This window comes from Trachurus trachurus, assembly GCF_905171665.1.
Source record: "Trachurus trachurus genome assembly, chromosome: 20".
Lineage (NCBI taxonomy): Eukaryota > Metazoa > Chordata > Actinopteri > Carangiformes > Carangidae > Trachurus > Trachurus trachurus.
In genome coordinates, this window is record NC_139911.1 from 24,421,077 (window position 1) to 24,446,670 (window position 25,594).

At 42.3% G+C, this 25,594-nt stretch overlaps 2 protein-coding genes across 2 annotated transcripts in view; both read left to right on the plus strand.

The window, feature by feature from the left end:
* Positions 1-3,192, plus strand: part of tubb6 (tubulin, beta 6 class V) — a 403,096-nt gene extending 399,904 nt beyond the window's left edge. Inside the window, exon 8 of the mRNA XM_083995822.1 lies at positions 3,065-3,192. Within this exon, the coding sequence (XP_083851948.1) occupies positions 3,065-3,137 (73 nt within the window). The 3' untranslated portion in view covers positions 3,138-3,192. The remainder of the gene's footprint in view (positions 1-3,064) is intronic.
* A 7,238-nt stretch (positions 3,193-10,430) lies between these two features.
* The window catches only part of dipk1c (divergent protein kinase domain 1C), a 51,973-nt gene continuing 36,809 nt past the window's right edge, over positions 10,431-25,594 (plus strand). Inside the window, exon 1 of the mRNA XM_083995464.1 lies at positions 10,431-11,081. Coding sequence (XP_083851590.1) covers positions 10,848-11,081 — 234 coding nt within the window. The 5' untranslated portion in view covers positions 10,431-10,847. The remainder of the gene's footprint in view (positions 11,082-25,594) is intronic.

Genomic DNA, 25,594 nt, shown 5'->3' on the forward strand with positions numbered 1-25,594 from the left:
GAGGCACCATTCAAAAAATCCAGTGATTCAGATGCTGTTCACAACTCGTCTCTATCATATACGGTTCATAAGTTATTAAATATTGACAAAAATGTGCAACCTCAGCATCAATGCTATGCTCGGTTTAGCTTCTCTTCCAGTGTCACGTGTTGTCGTAGAGGCACCATTCAAGGACCCTCGGAAAGCGGATAACCCCCCCCGATTCAGATGCTGTTCACAGCTCGTCTCTATCATAAACGGTTCATAAGTTATTTAATGTTTTGTAAAACATGTGCAAGCGTAGCATCAATGTAACGTTCGGTTAAAGCAGATATCAGTGGAATGTTTTTGTTAAAGGTGTACAGAAATGGCCGTTTGTCCTGTTTGTCGCGCCGAGTTGTCACGAGCTGCAACACGAGTTTACCCGAGTGAGGAAAACGAATTTGATTGGTCGTTATCGAGCGGGCGGGATATTCAAAGCTTGGGGCGAGCCCGAGCTCCGTGTGTGTGTGCGTGTCTCAGACGTTTGAATGACGGATGACGGATCCAATATCAGTGGCTGATGAATCGTGTACAGGCTGACGTATAATCCGTGCGCCTGCATTATCCAATGCGAAAAAAAAAATACACACTTTCGTCCTGGATTTACTCAAAAATAGAATTTTGCACAAAGTTTGGCCTACAACGTCTAAAAGATGAGTTATTACACTAATTTAATGACCCAGAGTGGGCTTAAATTCAATTTTCTTTTCTGTACACCTTTAATATAAGTCCTAAATAGTCCTATTTTCCGTCAGCAATCACTTACATGAAGTATTTCAGCCTAAACACGAGTCTCTCCGTCACTCTGCTCTGCTGTAACCCGAGGAGAAAATTTTCCTTGTGGGATACAAGTGTTATCCAATGAGGAGAGAGAACGGCATGAAGGGCTGTGTGTGCAGCCAAGGGATGCGCGTGAATGTGGTGACGTAGCACGAGGACCAATTGATGCCTGACAAGGGCGGGGGCTGCTAACTCATGGTGCGTTCAAAGAAACTCGTACTTTGTGTTTTTCCTTCCTGTGAAGTCATACCAGTTCGATCTGGTACGAGTTCACGGGTCGGAAGTTACGAGTGGCCGTTATAGGGAACTTTCACAGACAACAGGATGGTAAAAACACGAGCTACGGGTTACCTGGAACGCTACCAAGTCGTAGTTGTGACTTGAAGCTGTAACTTACGGTTTCAAAAGCCTGCCTTGAACGCAGCATTAGCCGAAACGGCCGCGAAGCTGATATCTGCTTTAACCAAACTACGGTCGGTTTTAGAGGGCTAAATTCACTTTGGACAAAGTTATCTTACAGTAAATTTGAGGAGCAATCTTACGGAATTTGTATATATATATAAAAAAAGAGAGAGATACCATTAAAATGTACTTATACTGTACAGTCACATCCTCATCCTCGAGATATAGAACGTCTCTGATATAGTTGAGATGGGAGCTTCTGCTCTTCCTTGCTCTGTCCATTACTTCTCTCATCGTCGTCAAATGAATTCACTGCTCCTCACAGTAAAGCTGCACAGGTGAGCCACCGGAATTGAAGATCTTGTTTCCAAAATAAAAGACATGACTTTTTTTAAGCAAGTAAGTTACAAAGGTTTTTGTTGTTGTTTTACATTCTATGTCATTTTGGTGCACATGGAGGCAAATGATTATTTTGGTTCCTCATTAGTTCATCAGTAACTACTGTAATGTTTGTGTACCTTACACAAAAATAGTAACTAATGATTCAGTACTCATTACCTAGTCATTTTGATGTCTCACTTTACTATAAGGTACACAAAAAGAGTAACTAATGATTCAGTACTCATTACCTAGTCATTTTGATGTCTCACTTTACTATAAGGTACACAAAATAGGTAACTAATGATTCAGTACTCATTACCTAGTCCTTTTGATGTCTCACTTTACTATAAGGTACACAAAAAGAGTAACTAATGATTCAGTACTCATTACCTAGTCATTTTGATGTCTCACTTTACCTTAAGGTACACAAAAAGGGTAACTAATGATTAAGTAATAGTTAGTTCCTCAGTAATTTGATTAGGAGTTACTGAATAACTCACCATTAACTAATAGTGAGTTCCTCATTCATTCCAAATTTGTTTCATAGTAAATAACTACTCTAAATTTTGTGCACCTCAAACAACTTTACTGTGAACCACGGTGTGATCAGTATACAGTACTACACAGCCCCATGATACATTCATTTAGCCTACCAAACATGTGACAAACTATCATATTTATTTCAAAGGCAAAATGGATGGTCATATTGATGTGTATGTGGTCTGAAATTAATGAATAAAATCTTCTAAAGAATCCTGCTGTCTGTGATTTTTTTAAGGAACTACTAATGTAAAGATGAAGATGAAGAAATGAAAAACCACTCATTATGTGTCACTTTAGGTCATAAAGGTTAACTACTGGACATTTTATTGAGTAATGATTCTGTACTGATGAAGTAACTAGTTCGCTAATCATCAAGTTGTGATTAACTTTCTATGAAATTATATCATGAGTTAATGAAGAACTGATCATTAATAGTTCCTCATTAGTTCCTCATTAACTACTCCTCGGAAATTTGATCAGGGGTTCCTGAAGAACTGACCATTAACTAATAGTTAGTTAATCATTAGTTCCTCAGTAACTACTGTAATTTTGTGTATCTCATTTCCCTAACTAACTACTCATTAGTTCCTCAGTAACTACTCCTCTGAAATTTGATCAGGGGTTCCTGAAGAACTGACCATTAACTAATAGTTAATTAATCAGTAGTTCCTCAGTAACTACTGTAATTTTGTGTAGCTTAGTTCCTCAGTAACTACTGTAATTTTGTGTAGCTTAGTTCCTCACTAACTACTCATTAGTTCCTCATTAGTTCTTCATTAGTTACTCATTAACTACTCTAATTTTGTGTACCTTAGTGTAAAGTGTTACCATGTATTCTTATAGATGGAACTACAACAGTATTTAAAGGAATGAGATCAGTAACTAGAGGGTTGTGATGGTTCAAGGTGAAACGTTGTGACTGTTGTCTCTCCAACAGGGACTGGGACATAGAACAGAGGTATGACGAGCCAGTCAGAGAGCAGGAGGACAACCTACACCCAATCAGCTGAAGGCAGAGGCGGGTCATCTAAAAACAGCAGTAATGTTTTCTGATTTTTGAATAAGTAGTGTTGATCCAGGAGCAGTGACTGTGTTCAGAGTCCAGATCTTAAGACCAGAGTGTTGTTTTTTTTTTCTTTTCAATGTTCTTTGATTACAATGTAAAACAAACTAATAAAGAACGACTCCTAGAAATATTCTGATTTCCTTCCATGTTCAGTCATTAAATGTCACAGTTGGTGCTCAGGAGTTCTGACCTCTACAGCTCAAGAATGTGCAGCAACATGACACTAAAACAGAACAAACAATATCAACAACAATTGATATGATAATGTTGTTGCTGTCCAGTTACATTGTGGGAGACATTGTTTTTTTCCCTACATATTTAAAGGGATAGTTCACCCAAAATTCAAATTTCACTCATTATCTACTCACCATCATGTCGACTAAGAACTGTGAGATTTATCAGAGTCCTCCGTGCCTTCTCTGAGTTACGGGGGGGTCCGCGCAGCAGTATTTGTCCATATAATGGTTGTGAATGGATACCAACTTTCTTCGTGACAAAAAGACACACCAAAAAACATCCAAATACCTCCATACTGCTCGTCTGTAATGTCCCTCTTGTATTGAAGCCCCGACATGAGAAATTGTTCCGCCGGTCAGTGCAAATCACGCGAGATTTGCACTGACACAGGAAGAGCAGTGAACCGAGACACTGGGAGCTTCCGCTACAAACAAGCTTAAAATATAGACTTATTTAATTTTTTTCGGAACAATTTCTCATGTTGGGGCTTCAATACAAGAGGGACATTACAGACAAGCACTATGGAGGTATTTGGATGTTTTTTGGTGTGTCTTTTTGGACGAAGAAAGTTGGTATCCATTCACAACCATTATATGGACAAATACTGCTGCGCGGACCCCCCTGTAACTCAGAGAAGGCACGGAGGACTTCTCACAGCTCTTAGTTGACATGAGGGTGAGTAGATAATGAAATTTGAATTTTGGGTGAACTATCCCTTTAAGGCAGAATTTCTGTCCTGTCCTGTGCATCCTTTCCTCCACATTTTCCCTCCTCCCTTTCTTTTCTTCTCATGCCACAAATCCATGATGTTGTGTAGTGGCCACTAGGTGGAGCTGCAACACAACAACATGTCCACAGGGGAGCGAGCAGTCTGGATGAGTGTGAACATTTTATTGCCAATGAAACCGCTCTCATGAATTCAGCCAGTGCTTCAAGGACAGGTGGAGTGTGTGTGTGTGTGTGTGTGTGTGTGTGTGTGTACTTGCAAATACCTCCAATGCAAAAGCCTGCATGTTCCCCAGTTAATTATCCCACATCCCTCCTGATTTAATGAGCATGACGAGCTGTCTTAGTTTCCTCCACTGCAAAACATATTCACCTCAAACTAAACTTGTGAAAACATAAAGGTGAAAATGTTCCAGACGTTGCGCTAAGCCAGCAACTTTTCCTAGAGTTGCTTCAGTGGATTAAGATACCTGGTTAGATAAGCAGCTGCCCCTAACAAGTGACCTGAGGTAATTGGCCAGGCTAACGAGGAGCCTGTGATAAGGGGCCGGCCGTAGCACGGTGGCTCAGATGAGATAATGTTAACGAGAACGCTGCTCTGTGATCCACTGCCAAAATGCTGCAGAGAGGAAGAGCTCGCTATTTCCACATGCTTTAATTGGCAATTACAGACACAGAGAAGCTGCTCTGCTGGGACGGGGTGAGAGCCGGAGACACAGCTGCAGTCTCTGGTCCTGGGTCTGGTCTCCTCTGTTATCCTGTCAGTCACAGTTATGTGTATTTTGAAATTTCTTGGTAAATTGTATGTTTCCTTTATATCAAACTAACTTTCCAGCCTGATATGAACTGTTTCTGTAAAGTTTAAGTCATGTGATTTAGATTCATTTTGGTTTGAGTCCATTTCTTGATTGGATCATTGTTTAAAAAAAAAAAACTGTCACCAGAGAAATAATAGAGAAAGGTTGACTTCACACTTTTTCTTTTTCTTCTCCCATTAGTCATCTCACAATGAATCCTGTCTTGAGGACAATGAATATAAACTCTGAATACGCAACATCAGGGCAACAGGTTGATGAATTGTTTAGTGTAACCAGCAACAGAATGATTCATTACAGACATGATTTCAGAGGTTCATTAAAAGTCAAGGTTTTTTAAATCTTGTATTTAAAACAGAAGTAAGCGGAATATTTGTGTTAATATAAGTCTTAAATAGTTATATCTTCCGACAGCAATCACTTATATAGAGTGTTTGGTCTGAAACACGGGTCTGTCAGTCACTCTGCTCTGCTGTAAGCCGAGGAGAAAACTTTCCTTGTATCCTACAACCTTTATCCAATGAGGAGAGAGAACGGCATAAAGGGGCGGTCCTCTCTGTGTGTGCAGCCAAGGGATGCGCGTGAATGTGGTGACGTAGGGACGAGGGCGGGGACTGCTAACTCCATCTGCTGACAGGAAGTTAGCCAAAACCACCGGATCGCTTACTTCTGCTTTAAGTATATTTTTGGGGCTTGTTTTTGCCTTTATTACAGTTGGGAGAGAGGACTGTAGCCTCAGCATGGGGCACCAGCTCAACCCACGGCGCCACACGGCGCCCCAATCATTTTATAAGATTACCACAAAGTTTGCCCTGGCTTTTAGAAGTTTTGCTGTGACTCAGACTGAGGAGGACAAGCACCTGTTTCAGTTTAGACTCTGACATTACTAACTCTGTGTCTTTAACTCTGGGGCCAGTGAAAGCAACAAAACAGCATCTGACACAGTAGAATTGAGATGTTTCCCTCAGAAGCTGGTGGAGACCAAACACTGAGCCAGAAGAGAGGCAGCCATGGACTGAGGTTCATCAGGTGGAGACAAACATCACAGGTCTTCAATGAGTTGATCTAAAAGTACTTGACTTGTGCTGTGGAGGTGACAACATGTTGTCAGGTTGTGTAGAGACGAACTGCCCTCTAGTGGCCAAAAGTCTTTAACTGCTGCTTTATTATTGTATCATCTGCATTATTAATCAGTGTGGTATGTGTTCTCCCTCAGACTCTAACATTACACACACAGAGTTCAGTGCAGTTTAAAAAACACTTGTCATCCCCGAAGACATTGAACTCCCCATGCAGCGGCTTTCACAGCGGCTGCTGCTCTTTATGTTTGTAGGACTTTATTGGCATTTTTACAAATAGGGCAATTACCAACATGCCTTAGGCCCTTTAAGCTGCTGTTATTGGAGCGCTCACCATGTATAGCAGTGGAGGGAGGAGGGGAGGGAGGGGAGGGGGTAAGGAAAGAAGGAACAAAGTGAGATAAATGGGGGAGAGCTTTTAATTTGGCGAGGCTCAGTGAAGCTGCATGTGGGGACTGAACCTTCACAGAGACTTGCTGCCGTGGTAACGGGGTAAAGAGAGTGAGAGAGAGAGGGAAGGAGTGAGAGAGGTACAGTAGCGTGTAAATATAAAGAAGGGGGGAGAGTCAGCGGGGGGGGCAGGGGGTGTCTCACCAGTTTGAGAGGAGGGACGCCAGAGAAACCGCCTCCCCTGAGGACACACACACACACACTCACTAACACACACACACACATGCACGCACACACACACACACACACACTGTGGGCAAGAAAGGAAAGGGAAAGGAAAAAGCAGTGAGTGCAGCAGACTGAACAGGGAAGGAAGGAAGAGGAATGGAGCTGAACAGAGCAGTCTGAGCGTGACACACACACACACACACACACACACACAGTGAGGAGCGTCAGAGAGGCAGAGCGAGGCAGCAGCAGCAGCAGGAGTGTGTGTGTGGAGAAACTAGAGCCGCTGAAACAGCAGACGTCTGCTGGAGCGGCGGCGGCTGCCTGACAGTCCAGGATCAGGGCTCACTGAAGGTTTTACAGCTCTGATCCTCAGCTGGATGGAAAAGTTGATCTGCTGAAGCATCCTGGACCTGCTGGACCGAGACCTGCTCCTCCAGCTGCTCTCAGGTTTCTGATGAAGGATCACTCAGTGCAGCACATGGAGAAGTTCAGTCATCTGGACCACAGACCTGCTGATGCTGCTTCAGGTCATTTAAGAGGATTTCATGGCATTTAATGTTCCTGGCACCCGAAGGAGACACAGACTGGACTGGAGGATCACAAACATTGATCATTTTGTTCCATAAAGGAGGAAGAGAGGTTTTTTCAGATCTGGACTCGCAGGCAGTGGGATTACAACAAGGTTTTTTTTCATTCTTCAACCCACTGGAGATGTTTAGTATTTTTGCAGACCACCTGCAGACCGGCTCAAAGCAGCTGCTGCAGCCTTAAATCCCAGTTCTCAAGTTTATCATCATCTCTTCAAAGGAGAGCAGTTTTGTGAATTAAACCTGAATCCTGTTTTTGTTTTTTTAGTTAACCACCCATTGAAGCTGAATTATCTCTGAAGTTGTGGAGTGTAACAAGTCTGTGAATGCTGCTTTTAGAGCAGGATAACAAACATCTATCATTTCACACTCAAAAAAGGGAGAAGCCAAAAGTTTGAGTTGAGTTTTTGATTATCACCTCAAAGAAAAACCAGACCTCTGAGGAACTGTCTGACATCTGGATCTGTGAGACACCAACTCATGGGCTTGCATCTTTTTGAATGGTAAGCTGTAAAATTTCACACTTTGTCATGTATAGTCCGAATCAAACACCCTGCTTATGTAAACAGAACCTTGAAGAAACTAAAGTCGACAGCTAGATAAAAATCCTTTCAGATTTCCACCTCAGGAACAGATCAGGGACTCTAACAGGCCACTCTCAGACCTGTAGGAGTCTGCATCACAAAACCTGTTTTTATTCTATAAGTGAGAACAGTCATTTAACCCCTTCCTCTTCAACATCTCTTGAGACTTCTGTAAGAACATCTGCTCCATCCTCCTGTGAGACTGTGAGGAGTCAACGGCGGCGCTTGCAGACTCTCTGAGCCGTGGCTGTGGGACTGGAGGACTTGAAGTCTTGAGGACTGTCTGCTTTGAATTTGTGAGAAAGTAAAATGTGACAGTGAGGAGCAGCAGCTAAATGCAGCGATTTGAGACATTTGAGAGGTTCTGGAGAGTTTGTCGGCAGCTCGTCACATCTGAGCGACAGCCATCAGAGTTTGATGTGAGAGTTCTATTCATTTGCTGCTTGATAATGAAACACAGGAACTTGTTTTTCATGAAAAGGACCCTGTGCAGCCCCTTATAATTAGGGGACAAATTGTAGAGGTAGACAAGTTCAAATATCTAGGTACATATATTGATTGTAACCTAAATTTCAGTGAAAACACAGACTATATCTTTAAAACCTGTAACGAACGTCTCCATCTACTGTGCAAGCTCAACTCCTTCAGAGTGAGTAAGCACATTATGGAAACAGTTTATAAGAACCTGATAGAGGGCATTCTAACTTTTAACATGGTAATGTGGTATGGTAATCTAAACATTAAAGGAAGAAGCAAGCTGCAGAGAATAGTAAACCTTGCCTCAAAAACCATAGGGACAAGACAGAAACAATTAAGTTGTATGTACGAGGAAGTGCTTAGGAAAAAAGCTGTCAAAATAGCAAACGATCCCTCTCATCCACTCAATAGGGAGTTTGAACTTCTTCCCTCTGGTAGACGTTACAAAGTACCAAGGGCAAATCCTAATATTTTTAAAAATTCCTTTATTCCTAATGCAATTGGGGCACTGAACACCATGTCCCGTTGATGTGTTGTAATGTAACTGCCACTGCTGTCCTGCTGTTTGCCCTGAAGATGTCTGTGTGGAAGTGTTGTTGTTGTTGTCCTGCTTGTTGTTTTTATGAGACCAAAAACAAATTTCCACACCGTGGACAATAAATGAAACTAACTAACTAACTAACTAAATACAGACAAACAGACCTGCTCACGTTTCCACTCACTGTCCAGTTGTCCAGGTGTCTATCTGACCGTATAAATAGCAGCTATCTAGTTTTATCTCCTGGGAACACTTTGAGAAACAGCTGCAGCAGCTCTCACTTCCTCACCACCCACATTCCCATCAACAAGAGACCAATGCTGGTATTTTAAGAAGATGACTGAGTGACCATCTCCTGGTTTTCCTTCCTTTAGGATTTGGGGACTTCTAATTTCTTCATCTGGGGAGTCTTGGAGGACAGACAGCGCTCCACAGCGCTCCGCTCTGCTGACTTCTGGCAAGTATCTGCCTTCTCCAAAGTGGTAGCTGTGGTTTGTAATTTTTTTCCCCCTTTCAGTTCATGGTTTGGATGCTTCAGTGAAAGGAACCACAACCACAGGAGGAAATTGTAATAAAGGCTAAATAATTGGAAGGGTTTGTGCATGTCTGAAAACAGGAACTGAGGGACACCAGACTACTGAGACGTCTCTGTGTTAGAGGAAGCAGATAAAACCAGACCAGTCACTGACAAGATCTCTCTTTAGAATCTACAAGACTGAGAGAGTCTCGTCTGACCGTGCAAAATGAGAAGATAATTATCTTTTTCAACATGAAACGAGACAGCTGTCAGAGAGGCTGCGCTGAACTTTGGGAAACAGATGGTGTATTAGTTTATTCTCCTCTAACTCTGCAAGACTCAAGTCTTTCTGTCGACAAGCTGAGAATCCACAAGGTGTAAAAATAAAAAAAATTCTACAATTTCAAGAGTTTAGCAAAAGTTTGTTTATCAGTTCTTACTTAACAGAGTTTAAATTGGGTTTTTTTTAAGTCCATGGAATGTTTTTCCCCGTTCACAACTCTTTCAGGAACCAGAGCAGTAAAAAGTCTTTGACTGAAACCAACAGAATTTTCTCTATTTTCTGACATCAAGGAAACTTTCCTGCATCTATTTTCCTTTTAAGGTGCTCATTAAAAAGCTGCAGCTCTGCACAGCTCTCAGTCATTTTGAAGGTAGAATCGTTCTCAGGGAGGTTTTCCTCTGAGTTTGACAGAGAGACAGACACTGTGTGGAAGCATCTGTGTGTATGTGTGGGTTAAAGTGCATGAGAGTGTATTTTCACAGCAAGCAGACTGCTAGAGAAACCGTTTGTGTGTGCGGTTGTGTGCATTCTCATGTTTCCATGCAAGTGTGTGTACAATGCCGGTCGTATATTAAGAGTATTGTGTGTGTGTATGTGTGTGTGTGTGTCCAGATGCCACGCAGACGGGGCCACAGCCACATCACACTGCCCTCTGGTGACTCGGCCGCTCCTCAGTTATTTCCTGTTGCTCAACATTTGTTGACGCGCTGTGAGAAGATAAATCAGCCAGTTTCAGCATGAAACAACAAAACCTCTGGATTTTTCTTGTGGAAACAGCGCGGAGCCAAGATGGAGGTCAGGGCAGCTCCGGAACGCACCACTCTGATGGGATGAGCATGAACTGCACTCTTCTTCCTCTTCTTCTGTCTTAAACCAGTTGGACTCTGGTTTCCATGGACGGGGACAAAGACAACGGCCTGAAGGACGCAGCTCTGGGATTACAACAGTGATTCTGAATTTCTGCAAAGGAGCATGGGAGTTCTGGAGGCACAATGAGAACCTACTTCCAAAGCTGGAGTTGCAAAATATGCTGATGATGGAACTTATTACCTATTAGAACAAATTAACTTCTTTTTTTTATTAAACAGCATCTAAATTTAGTTTTTCAGTGCTGGATCTTTTCAGCAGAGTGTTCAGCAACTATTCAGAAGACCTGAGGCAGAGGAGGATTTTGTGTGAACACTGAGGTCATGCTCCCTGGAGGACTGGTATCGGGTGGAGGGGCTCGCGGCGGCGGCGGCGGGGGCAGGTTGTGCCTGCTCCGGTGGCTGGGGCTCCGGCTCTGGTCCCGCCGTGGGACCCTGGTCTTCGCTCTGCTCTGGTTCGGCTCCTGGTTGTTCCTGAACGGCCTGGTCCTGGTCCACAGGAGCATCATGTCCGACTACTGCACCGACGACAAGAGCAAGAGGATCCTGCAGAGACTGGTGAGTCATACAAGCAGCTGATGGTAGTTATTAAATGGGCTCCGACAGGGCAGCTCCAGCCCTGAACACAGTGAAGCTGATAATGATTCAGAGTTAAAAGGCTTATTACGTGTGATTTAATGACCCCTGAAATTGTACATGACTGACAGACTGATTAAATTCCAGTTCCAGTTTTTCCTCTTAAGTTGTATTGAACATGTTCAGCCCAGTTTGTGGCACATTGGACTGATATGGAAACTAAGACTGTGTCTAGTGACTGTGTGAAAGTGGAACAGATTTTCTTATTGATTGACTGATGTTGCTGACGTTCAGACAGTTGATGACAGCTCCTCTCATGTATCTGTCAATAAATAACAGTCCACCCAAGTCTAAACATCATTACGTGGCTATCAACAAATGACTGTTCTGCAACACCTTTACTGAAATTTCTGGAGCTTAAAAAAAATTGCATAGGATGGTTTTTCATTGTTCCTTGTTATCAGTTTCTTTTTTTTTCATTAGATGATTTAGGAGTGGGCCCTGTGTTGTTTTGAGAAACATTAGTGTAAAGTGAGAGGGGCCAATCTTTGTTCTTCTCTCTTTTCTTTATTTCTTTAAATTGTTTTCACCCTCGGGGCCTCTGTCCATTAGATCAAGTTCTGAGCACATTACCGCTGTGCTGTTTCCCTCCTGATCCTGCTGCTATTTACTGAATCAAATCAAGATGTTGTGCTGTGCAATTCCTGTTATCAATGCACTGATCGACCTCGAATGCATCACCGTTATGATTGCGGGTTTTTGTTTTTGCAAGTTTCAAGTTCCACACATTGATTTGTCTGGAAGGAAGGAAGCTAAGTCAGAGGGATGATGTGTGATTGGGAGAGCTGTCTGCTGGAATGTGACATAATTACAGTTAATGGGGCTAAGACGTGCAGAAGCTTCACTCCTGCCCCCTGACATCCCTGCAGAGCTGTTTACAGCCCAAACACTTGTCTGTCTTTTATCCCGCTGCTCTGTCAAGTCCTCAGCTTCCCCCAGAATATGTGGTGTGAAGGAGGATCGGCCGCTCTCATCGACTGTCTCTGTGAATCGCGCCGCTGCTCATCAATCAGCCGTTTACAGTAAACAGGCAGACAGGGTGGAGATAAACGGCCAGAGGTCAATAGCTTTTAATGGGCCTGCTGTCTTATCCTCCGCTGCATCTATTGGTGCACTGTGGGTAAACACTGATAACAAGACACTCTCCTCTCTTTTTCTTGTTCTGGTTCGACCGCCCCTCCGCTTTATGAAGCAGCTCTCGTACAGTCTCACATCTCTCTTCTTCCTTCCTTGTCCTCTCCAGTGCTTCATTCTGCTATAAATGGTTTTAATGGCACAGATGACTCAACAGAGAGTCAGCCCTGTGTGAGCGCAGCTGTTTGTAAAACTGAGGCTGGAGTGCAGTGGATGAGCAGCGGGCAGCTGAAGACTAGTGACCAGGCTGTGGTGCACTTTAGTCCCATTTCTCTCAGTTACTGTGTTTACGTGCTGTCATTGTCTTTATGACAGTGATGGAATTCTGCTGTTTGTGATGATTACTGTGAACTTGAGTTTTGTTTGTTGCTTGTTACTCAGTGAACACACACACACACGGCAACAGAACTTCAAGAATCCAGAGACACTGTTGGATCATATCTGGACATTTCATGATGTCACATCTTAAAACAGTGTGATCAGGATGTTTGAAATACCTGGGCGACCACATCTCAACAGAGACAAGCTGAACAGTTCTTCAAGTGGTGTGTTGATACTCTGCCAAAAACGTAGTCTACGTCACTGTGACATTTTCAGTAACACTTTACAATAAAGTACACAAATTTAGAGTAGTTACTGAGGAACTAATGAGGAACAAATGAGGAGCAAATGAGTAGCTACTGAGGAACTCAGGTACACAAAATTTGAGTAGTTACTCATTTTGATGTCTCACTTTACTTTAGGGTACACAAAAAGGGTAACTAATGATTAAGTAATAGTTAGTTCCTCATGTGTTCCTCAGTAATTACTAAAGTAATTACTTTTTGTACCTTAATTCCTCACTAACTACTCATTATTTCTCATTATACATTGTAAAACGTTACCACATTTTCATTTTAAAATGAAATGATCTACATACAACAACCCAGACAAACTATTAACAGGTAGCAGCTAATTAGCCACATAAATAAGAAAGTTGTAGCATTCAATTGAATAACAGCTGCAGCAAAGACAACAAGGTCAATACCACTGTCTGATTCTTTAACATACTGTGTTCACCACTGGTAGTGGCGGGTAATGAGGCCCGATCAGACGGGACCGTGGGTGGTTCAAAGTCTTTGAGGCTCTTGAAAACTCAGACGGCTGGAGTTTTGGAGTTTTAAAATGAAAAGATTGTGGTGAGGATGTAGCCTGAGACTTCTGGAAACACTGCTCGACCTGTTTTACTGTAAAACCTCCAAGCAAAACTGAGACCTTTGGAAACAATGAGGTTGTTGTCTTTGCTTGTCACAAATATTGTTAAAGGGACATTGTGTAACTTCTCTGTTATCTATTCATGAAAATCGACGGACCACTTGTTTACATAGAGGCTTGTTTATGCCGTTACGTGCAGCGGCTGTCGTCCGTCTGCCGTCTGCCCAATTTCACGTGAATGCAGGATGAAAAATTCGACTGAGTTGCTTGCGATATACAACCGCAACGCTAGATATGAGGAATTCCTACACATTCTACCTTTAAGAAAAAAGGGGTGGTGTGGACACTGCCTCTGTTCCTTTTTTAATACCCCCCTACCCCCACCCACCACCACAGGTTTAATGAATCGTCTGAAAACTCCTGGTCTGGAAACATTTTCTCCTCCTTAACTTTTGTTTTTCTTCGCTCCCTAAAGAAAAATGATGTGGGCACATTTCAAGTCCATAATGGAATATGGCAACACAGACGCTGTGCTGTTGTTATTGTTAAACACACAGAGGAAATCCATTTTCCACCACAGGGGCAGTGATGTCACCCTCCTCCCTCCTTGTGATAGTCAGACATCCAAAGTGGAAACTGATGAAATCCCAAATAAACACGGATCCAAAGTCAACAAACAGTGCGTGTGTGCTGGAGTAACGCTGATCTTTTGCTCTATCCATCATGCTGCTTCTCAGCTCTCAGAGGTGCAGCTCCAGTGACATGTTGACTGTGAGCAACAAGAGGTTTAGAGTTTCCAGGAGCTGGTGCATCTCCTCACACAGAGAGACAGCGCTAATGTGGGACAGATGCAGTTCTGCTGCTCCGTAAATCTTTTCGGCTAATCCTTTTAAAAATGTGGAGATTGAACAATAAAACCTTGCGCTGTGTTTGCTGACTGACAGGTAATCCCGCTGTTGCTGCTCACATTTCTCAGTGATTGTGGTTCAGGCTTGTCTTAACTGCTTCAGGTGTTGCAGTGACATGAGCAGCAGCCTGTCAGTCCTCTGCTCCTCCCCCCCCCCCTCTGTGAGATCCGCTTCCATTCTCAAACCTTTCAACCCGGCTTTGAATTAGCGGATTTAACTGTGAATGTGGTGAAACTTTTTTTCACAGAGTACTTGAGGCTCTGTGACACGTTAACTCTGTGGGGTTGAGTGAAAGATTAGATCTTTGTTTGGATTTAGATACAGTACATGTAATAAATCAAATGAAATAGAAAGAAACCTGAACCCAGCATGAAGCAGTTATAATAGAGTGAAGTAGAGAAAGACCTGTGGCCTCATTTAGAAAACCTTTGCAGAAGGTTTGTACTATAAATGTACATGTGCAACAAAGCTGAATACTGCACACACAAGAAAGGAATCAGATGTGCACACACATTCACACACGCACACAGCTCCAGGCAATTTCCCCTTTATTAAATCATAATCAACTTGGAGATGCGTGCACTTGGAACCACCTCATAATCCACCCTCCATATGCACACTTTCAACCATAAATGGTCAATGAAGCAATGCATGAATGCTCAAGCATATAAATGACCCTGTTGATCAGTGGTTCTTTATATAATGAATCATAGTGACGAGTGATAGGTCAGTGGAAAAGAGGGATTTATCGATACTGATTGATTGCTGATTACGTTTCGGAAACTGGACACTGTGGAAAATTGCCTTATGATGTCAGCCTGTTCTCCCACAGTCTGTGGAGGGAACTTGATGTACTGGCTATTCATTTTGATAAGTCCATCCAAATGTGCAGAGAGGCTGTGATCTTCCAGACCAAGGAGAGAATTTAACAGAATAACAAAATTCACACAAAGCCAAGGGTTGTGTTTTTATGGATGTCTTGATCTGTGTGTCCTTGTTTTTACGTATTTTAATGGCTGAGGTCCTTTCAACATAAAACTGGAGGACTACAGTTGTAAATTAGCCTTTGGTTAATTGTTCATTAGTGTGTACTGTCCTCTAAATAAATAAATAAGGACGTAAACATTATAGTTTTCATATCATTTTTTTTTTTTTTTTTTTTTTTTTTTTTTTTTCTTTATTGTGAAATTATACAGTACAGTGGACAAAAACAAAATGTGACAAAGATAACAAGAAGAAATTGTGAAACAAACAACAATATTTGTGTTAGTATGTGTGGGTGTGGGTGTGAGTGTGTGTGTGTGCGCACATGTGATATCTATACAGGTTGGTAAATAATAATAGTAATACTTCAATTAGGTAAAAAGGAAATAAAATAGATAAGTAATTAATAATAGACATGAGGGAGTGGGGGGGGGGGGGGATAAAAAAACAAAAAATAAATAAATAAATAAATAAATAAAAAAAGTGACGTAACAATAGTAATATTAATAACAACAACAATACTATATTAATGATACTGATGAAGAGTAATGATGATAACAATATGGAGAGAGGATGGAGGAGGGAGAATCTAGAGTTTTCATATCAAACATATACTGTCCCTGTACCTTTTCCCGCTGGTAACAGCTGGTCAACAAAAATCCTTGAGGTAAGCACCTATATCTGCGCTGTGTTCTGTCAGATCAGTCTGTCTAGTACTGGGTCCAGTTCTGCTCATAGATAGATCATCATGGACCAGAACAGCACTGTGCTTCCTCTGATTCCTCTGTTCAAATGGTCTCCAGGCAGCAACAGGGATCCATCATGCTGCATTAGTGTCACTACTGGATGTCTATCAGGCTGATTGATTCACACCCTGCCAAGGGCAACAATCACTGGTAGCCCCTCACACACCCTGGCATAAAATTCAAAACAGGAAATCAGGTCAATGAACACAATTTATTAAAGGTATAACATGTAGGAATTCCCCCCATCTAGTGGTGCGGTTGCATATCTGAACGTATTCTTGATGTTGCATTCACGTGAAATGGGGCAGACGTCAGACAGACAACAGACGCTGCATGTAACAGGATAAACAAGCGTCTATGTAAACAAGTGGTCCGCCAGCACGAGGCAAAACAATACAGGCGTGACAATATGTTGTCATGGTGATGTCGTATTGTTTACCTGACCCACGTTTTACCGTCTTTCTCTGGTGGAGTAAAATGACATCCGGTTGGTTTGCCGACGGCCGTCTGCCTGACTGCACCTGAATGCAACATCAGTGCCTTCATTTGTATGCTGGTGTGATTTGACTTCAGTGAAATACGTATTTATGAAAGCAATATTTGATTTTTGCTAATAAAAGTTAAGTTACACACACTAGGGCTTTAAATTATGTAGTGTTTCTAGTGCACACAGCACACACAGTAAATGTAATAACAAAAATGGTGAATTCTGTTACACACACATCTGATTACATATCTATGTGTATGTGTGTTAATTAAAATACGAGAGGGCTCTTACATTTAATCCCTTTAATCTGGCTTCAGTTCACCATCCTGCCAACTTCCTCTGTCTGTTACCAAAATGTGCCAGATAACTGAGGGTGTGAGTCTGTGAGTGACAGGTGAGTGAGTGTATGCACATGTTTCACATGTTTGCCCATTTCTGGGTTAGCCTGGGGGGGAAATGGAGTCAGAAACTGCAAAGATGGTGGTGAAACACTTTCATCAGAAACCCGTGAGTGATGTCATGAGGCTATACGTCCATCTTTATTTATGTTACATTTTCACACTTGTTGCTAATCTCCTGTCAGTTATTATCAGCTCTAACACCACTGGTGCAGTCTGACATTCATGGTCCCCAGATGATGAGCCGGGTTAGTGTGGTCGGCCACACTCCGGTTGACACCAGTGGTTTTCAGTGAGCTGTTTGAACAGCTGCTGGGGGGAATGCTGTGTAATTTAATCCATGCATTCACACTCCCCAGAGGATGCACCGGGGTAACTGTGTTGATGGTCTGACTTTGCATCTAGCGCCACCCTCAAGACACAGCAGTGTGGGAATGGTGTGATGGGTTATAACGGAAAACTGGCGAGATGCTGAGCATTAGGGAGCTTTGTGTTTGGATTATAATGATGGATTCTGCAGGGATAAGCTTTAAGTAAATGATCATTAAATGGCTTTAGGGGATCATTCTGGTTATTACAACAGTCAGGTCATTGTAGTACATGATTAAAACTCAGTGTGGTTGTTTATTTGTTCACTGTGAAGAATGGTGGTGGGATAAAGATAAAAATACACTCTTGGGAAACTGGGCTTGGTGTCCATTCATCTCTGACATTTCGGTATGAAAACAAACCGTCTTATTTTGGGCTCCAGCAGAGAAAATCCTCCGGAGAAGTGGTAGCTTTCTCTCATCGTGTGACTCAAACTCTGCCGCCTGGTTTTGTGATGATAGTGAGTTCCTGACGTCTTCCTGCCCTCAGGCTTTTCTGTCCCGCGCTGTAGAATAAATGAATTTGTGTTGCTGGAGCAGCTTCGTCACAAACACACCTCCCTGTCCTCCACGACCCCGTCCGTCCTTCTTGCAACATGCAGCTTTGCAGCGTGGAAAACTGAGAGGATTTTTCTTTATTAGAAAACACATCAAAGAGCCTTCAGCCCCCTCCACACACACACTTTGCTGCTATGTCGATATTGCAACATCAAACACAGTTATAATGTAGAATTCATGTCCATGTCCATCTCAATCCTGAATATTTCTTCTTCACGCCAGGGTTTCTGTGAGAGAGATATTGATAAAGATGAAGGGTGTTTTTGGAGGAGGTACTAATCTTCTTGGAGTCAGAACGTTGGTGGGTAAAGCTGGAAAATCCAATTACATGTTTCTGAAGTGTTGGAATGGAAGCTGCAGTTACTGGACTTTAAGAACTGGATTTCTGGGAACTTTTTGTTGTGTTTCTGGTACCAAGGCTTTGTCTCAAAAAGCCCTGAGGACTGCAAAAAAAAGAAAAGAAATAAACTTTATTTTCCAGGTTTGTTAAAAAAGAAGAAACCTGAATTCTACATGACTCCTTGTGGTTTTCTGCCTGTGCCTCTAGATTCAGGTTACATCCTTGTTTATCCACAATCACACCTTAAGGATGTCTGGAGTTATCTCATTCACAAGGTCAGAATCATGTCTGTTTGCCTTTTCATTTCTACCTGAATCCACTCTTGTTGAGCCCAAGGCGAATGCTTTTACAACCTCTGAACAAATTCTCTTGAGGCATTATTAAGACCCACAGGAATGAGACAGATAGATGAACATCCTGAAAATATGTCTCCAGCTTTGACTGCCAACACAGACACATAAAAATATACATTTATATGACACTGACGTTCTTCTAAAAGGGGAACTACAGTATGCAAGTCTGGTCTCTTCTCCTCTGTGTTGCTAACCCTCCTCCCGGCCATGTGCATTTGTTTACAACAAAGCCGGTGAGAAATTTTTACGTTATTTATTATATACGATGTCCAGTGCAGTCCCACTCACTCACTAACTAACTAACTAACTAACTAACTAACCAAAAACGTGAAGTAGCCTGGTCACCACTGGTCTGAAGCTAACATCAGCTGCTATTCAAGTGTCTCCCAGTTAGACTATTAGTATTTGTTCAACAGTTATTTACTGTTCACGTTACACTCTGCTCCACTTACCACCACTGTCTTGCATTCTTTTTTAATTCAGCCTCTTTTTTCTTCTCGTCTTGCTCCCAGGTGGACTCTTCTTTTTCCCTCGGCTTCATTAGAAACTCCCAGTGATAAGGTGCATCATACAGGTTGACGTTAGATGGGATCAGGAGAATGACATGGGGCCCCGTTAGGGGCGTTTCTTACTGAGATGTCATAGCAAATCGACGCTATACGACAATACGGGGAGGGGTGTGCGGTCACTGTGCGTAGCGCATTTTGAGATATTTCTGTCGATAAAACTGGCCTCGGGCCCCGACCCTCGGGGGCCCCAAGCAGTTGCCTGCCTTGCCTGTTCACAAGCTGCGCCTCTGTGTGGCGGTACCGCAGAGACGAGAGCTGGGACACCGGGTCGGAGGCTCTGATCTTACAAGGTTGGTTTTCAGCCAAGAGACGCTAGGTGGAAGGAGAGCCTCCATTCTCCCTGGAACTAGTTACAAGTCATTGATTTAACCATGCAGCACTAGGACTCTGAAGCTGTTCCATCAATGTAAAAATGTAGCATAGAAGGTAAAAATCCAGTATATTTCCTCTTTAACTGATGCACAATCATGCACTTTGATTCCTCACTTTCCAATATATTTTTTCCTGGATGACCCAATCATCGCTCCCCCAGCTAACACCATCTCATGACTGACAGTGGACAGAGCAGCAGAGCAGGGTTACACACAGTCGATATCAGCTTCCTCTCCGTCGGCGCTGCCATCGGGGTTTTCATTCGGCAGAGAGGAGGATTCATGTGTCACGTCTACACAAAAGTGCAGCTGCAAAATCTCCCTCAGTGCTGACAGTGGACCCACTGATGTCATCCCATTTAAAATTAATTAATTTTAGTCCCGTGTCTCCCAATTATAAATCCTGGGCTATAGGTCCAGGTCTTTAACTGAGCTTGTCAGTTCAGTGACTTATTCCTATAACAGGCCAGAGCATTTCCTGTGGTGTCACTGTGGAGCCGCTCAGCTCTAACTCTTGTCTTCACGTCCTGTGCTGTGCAGTGTTTGTGTTGATGCTGCAGTCTCCCCCTGCAGCTCTGCACACATGGTTTCTATATGTTTCTGCTGATCCTCTGACTATTTATGGTCTAATCTGATCTGTTGCACCCTGTCCCTGCACGCCTCCGGCATTCCGCTGCCTATATTTATGGCCTGCCGCTACATTTCTTTATGGTCTACCTCTGTTTTTTAATGCTGCCTGGTTTGTTCCTTAACAAGGACGTGAGAGAGAGCAGTAGGTTTATCCAGTCGTGTGCCTCTGCATTTCCTCTCGCACGCTCTGCTTGTCAGGAATCTAACATGGTACAGTTGGGCATTTATAACCTCCTGCAAACTGTTGCTGTATCACAGACATGCAGAGAGTGAGGAGACACAGTCCTTCTCTCAGGCTCTCTGCTACTGTTTTTCCAACAAGACTCACTCAGTTAGAAAAAAACAAACAATCTCTTTTCTTTGCAGAAAGATGGATGAATTAACCTGAGGCTTTTTCAACCTCTATAATTCAACATGTCCAACTTTTCTCTTAAAGACAAGAATGTCTATGGCCATCTGTGTATACAGAGGAATACAGAGGTACATCTTCAACATCAGACTGTCTCAGTTGTCATGGTTACATGAACAATGCAGTTAACTTTGATAATAAAACCAACATGAACTGCTACTCTCACAAACTCTGCTCTCCTGGGTCATATTCACCTTGGTCTGGACTTTGACTATATCTTTACAATTCTTCCCTTGCTTCCATTATAATTACTATGACCACTAGATGTTGCCTGGCGAGGAAATATAATTTTTAGGTAACACTTTACAATAAGGGACCCTTAATTAACGTTAGTTAGTACATTATTAAGCATTAATTAACTGTTTACAGATATATTAACAATAATTATTACTACTCAAAGGTAGTTCATATATTTAAAAGTTGAATAATGTAATAAGTTATCATTATGTATGCATTACTCAGCATTAATCAACACATTAGTTTATTAATGCTTAGTAATGTACTAACTAACGTTAATTAAGGGACCCTTATTGTAAAGTGTTACCAATTTTTATTCATCTTCTGGGTCATGGGGGAGCCTAGGTCAAGTCCTTTCATTTCTATATTTGGGGTGGCAGGGGTTAACAATAAGAAGTTAGCTGGTACAAAACTTTGAATGACAAAGTTTGTTACTCTGTTGGCTGGAAGGTTGGTTCTCCTCCAGTGGAAGTCTCCCCCCCCACCCCCCCGAGCTGGACTCGCTGGATGCAGGATGTGTTGCACCATCTCAGCCTTGAGAAACTCAGACTAACAATGCACGGCTCCTTGGCCACATTCACAAAAGTCTGGCAGCCACTCATAGACTATATCAAAGCCAAGCTCCTTGCATAAGTTAACTCTTGTTTCTGACCCTGCAACTTTTTCTTTCCACTTTTCAACTTGTTATTTATTTATTTTCTTCTTTAATCCAGCCTCAAGTATACATTTGATATGTTCACTTTTTCTGCAACTCTCTCTCTTAGTGCAGCAGATTAGTGAGACAATCGTTCACTTTGGTATAAAAGCATGAAATTTGGCAGAAATACTCTCTAAGGGTCACTTTTTGAGAAAAAGATGTTGGCCATGCAAAAATTCAAAATGGCGGCCATTTTTTCAAGATGTTCTGTATTTAGTCTAGTAGGAAGAGGGGGGTATCATGTATCCCCTGAAAATATACTTTAAAACAGTGTTTCTACATTGGAAAAAATGTGTAGAAAATGATGAGCTATGTTAAAAAGTTGTCAGAATGTCCCATGTATCATTTTTATGCAAATTAGTGCCACCATTATCGAAAAAACCTAATTTCACTATATCTCAGCCAATAGTGCAGATAAGTGAACAAATAAGGTGTCTAGACCCATGTTTTGAGGGTCAGAGGTCATAATAAAACTATTCATAAAGTGATCACATGTTGGTGCCATGCTAGTAAGCAAACCTAACCCTTTTACCAATTACAAGACGCCAATATTGGAGATACCAAATAAGGTGTCTAGACAGAGGTTGTTGTGTGTTTAACCAAGGTTTATTTGGATCAAACATCACAATAGAACGCTTGTTGATGTGACCACTCTTCTCTTTCCCATGCCAGATAAACAGTCAAGTAAATGGTTCTCCACTATGCATCACTCATCATCGTTTTCACTGAAATCATCAGAGTAAAACTCATCCTCTCCTTCCTCTTTCTCCTCCTCTTCCTGTTCATGCTCTCCAGTGTCATGGGGATCAACCAGTGAAGTTGGTAGGATCGGACCGCTCCTTCATCAGTCTTCATCCACCCCTGCCCCTAATCATAGGGTTTTGGTTTTTCCAGAATAGGTTCATCAGCTCGCTTGTACAAGGCACGGACACGGACACGGTAGTTCACACGTCGGGCATGTGGCTTCAGAGCAGAGTGGCATGGAGGAAGGCGAGCCAGGTCAACCTTAGACTTGCAAGTGAGTTTCTTGTCCTCCCCCACCATGTTGCGTAGCAACTTGGCACGGACAACATCCACTGAAGACTCACAACTCTGTCCAGACATCAGACAGGTGAATTGCTCCAACTGCCTCAGCATCTCAGGCTTGACACTCCAGCAGTCACTGACTGAATACATGAAACCTGGGATTCTTCTTCAAGGGCCCCACCTTCCTTCTCCCTTTGATGGCACTGGTACAGTCTTCTCCGCTGAACACATAGAACCCAAGAGGAGTGGTGCGGTGGTCTTCTCCCAGGGATTCTGCAATACTACTACTGCCTGCCTCCGGTGCACCTGTCCCCACTGATGTTGAGATGGATGTGTTACAGTACGAGCAGAAGCTGTGGGCAAGGCTGCTAAAGCTGACTTCATCAGACCCCTACAGTGTGAAGATCCAGGAAGCTTCTTTAACCCAACACCAACAACTTCTCAACATCTCTGAGCTTGCAGAATCCCTGGGAGAAGACTACCGCGCCACTCTTCTTGGGTTCTATGTGTTCAGTGGAGAAGACTCTACCAGTGCCATCAATGGGAGATGGAAGGTGGGGCCCTTGAAGAAGAATCCCAGGTTTCACGTATTCAGACAACTCAGTGACTGCTAGAGTGTCAAGCCTGAGATACTGAGGCAGTTGGAGCAAGCTGATGAACCGATTCTGGAAAAACCAAAACCCTATGATGAGGGGCAGGGATGGATGAAGACTGATGAAGGAGTGTTTGAAACCAGTGTGGTCCTGTGGTCCTATCCTACCAATTTCACTGGTTGATCCCCATGACACTGGAGAGCATGAACAGGAAGAGGAGGAGAAAGAGGAAGGAGAGGATGATTTTAACTCTGATGATTTCAGTGAAAACGATGATGAGTGATGCATAGTGGAGAACCATTTACTTGACTGTTTATCTGGCATGGGAAAGAGAAGAGTGGTCACATCAACAAGAGTTCTATTATGAAGTTTGATCCAAATAAACCTTGGTTAAACACACAGCAACCTCTGTCTAGACACCTTATTTGGTATCTCCAATATTGGCGTCTTGTAATTGGTAAAAGGGTTAAGTTTGCTTACTAGCATGGCACCAACATGTGATCACTTTATGAATAGTTTTATTATGATCTCTGACCCTCAAAACATGGGTCTAGACACCTTATTTGTTCACTTATCTGCACTATTGGCTGAGATATAGTGAAATTAGGTTTTTTCGATAATGGTGGCACTAATTTGCATAAAAATGATACATGGGACATTCTGACAACTTTTTAACATAGCTCATCATTTTCTACACATTTTTTCCAATGTAGAAACACTGTTTTGAAGTATATTTTCAGGGGATACATGATACCCCCCTCTTCCTACTAGACTAAATACAGAACATCTTGAAAAAATGGCCGCCATTTAAAATTTTTGCGGCCAACATCTTTTTTCCCAAAAAGTGACCCTTAGAGAGTATCTGTGCCAAATTTCATGCTTTTATACCAAAGTGAACGATTCTCTTGAAATATGCAATTAATCTGCTGCACTATCTCTCTTCTTTTTACTTCATCACATTTTTCCATTACCGTTGATAAATCTGCTGTATGTCTGTTTATGCCTTCAACAAAAACCAATAAAAATACGGTATTTTTTTAAATAGAAGGGCCCCAGCTGGCCGGTGGGTTGGAACAATGGGACAAAGTAATCTACTACGCATGTAAGTAAGTAATATTGCCTTTAATGTCATTGAAAAATTTCAACAAAATTGACATTGTTACCCCACCGTGGTACAGCATATAACAATATAACATATATGTTATATGTTACAAAATAACAGAAGACAAGATAAGGAAATAGCCTCACGTTTCAGTAGTTTGTATCTGCAGTAAACATTGCAAGGTTGGAATCAAAACGTCTGTAGTCAAGCAGTGGAACTTCATTCAAATTTAATAGTAGCCTACATATTGGCAATATCAGCCATGCAGTATTTCGAGCCCTCACACAGCTGATTTAACCTGCTGCATGGAGCCGTGGCTGCGTCAGTGAAATATGTTTCTGAACACAACCACTGCCACACTGAGTAGATGATGGAGTGTGGTAACTCTGAACCTAACTGCACCCAACATGAACCTGAGCAGACACAGCACCTGAGGACACCCGCAGGCTTTTCCTCATTTACAGTCCTGCAGGAGCTAAAATATGATATACTGCTGCCGCTAAGGCAAACTAAACCCTGACGGCTGTCCAGTCAGCACACACACACTTCATTACCTGTGTGAGGGTGAGTGAAGATGGCGACACTGAAAACAAACACTCTGACTTTTGAATGTGACGGCGGTGAGGTGGGACGACCTGACGTCCCCTCTGGCAGGAGGACTGTGTCTCTGACAGAGCGTAACTCTTCCTGATGACATCTCTGCTGCTGCAGTCCACTGACCCTCATGTTTCTCCGTTGCAGGATGTTTCTAATAGAGCTGAGTCTGTGCAGATGTTTAAGTTCTTAAATGGTGAATCAACACAGACTGAGATAAACACCTCAGTTAGACAGGATCGTGGATCTCAGGTAAATCCTGGGTCATAAGTCTGATTCCTGTTCAACTGAACTTTTCTTTTTTTTTCTTCTTTTTTTTTTTTTACATCAATTCAGAGGAAGGAAGCAAAAAAAAAAGGTTTAATTTTCATCTGGAAGTAAAACAGTTGTTGTCAATCAGTCAACAGAGTCACATTTAAAATAACAGCAAAAGGATGACACCAACTACCGTCAAGTTTACTCCGATGATCATTCAAATTAAAGAAAAACACAAATTTAAAAAAGGAAGAGATAAACAAAGAAAAACAAGGAAACAAATAATAATAGCAGAAACACAGCAGGCTCCTGAGCTCTGTACAGGTTCATCCTGAGAGCAGGAATATGATCAGGATGCCCCGGTGTGAGCCTCTCTTCTGATTGGCTGACTGTGATGCAATGAAAATCTACCGGTATGTGTTGTATGTTATGTCAGATTCCATTTGAAACACTCAGTAAAACCAAATCCTGTAAGGTTGGTT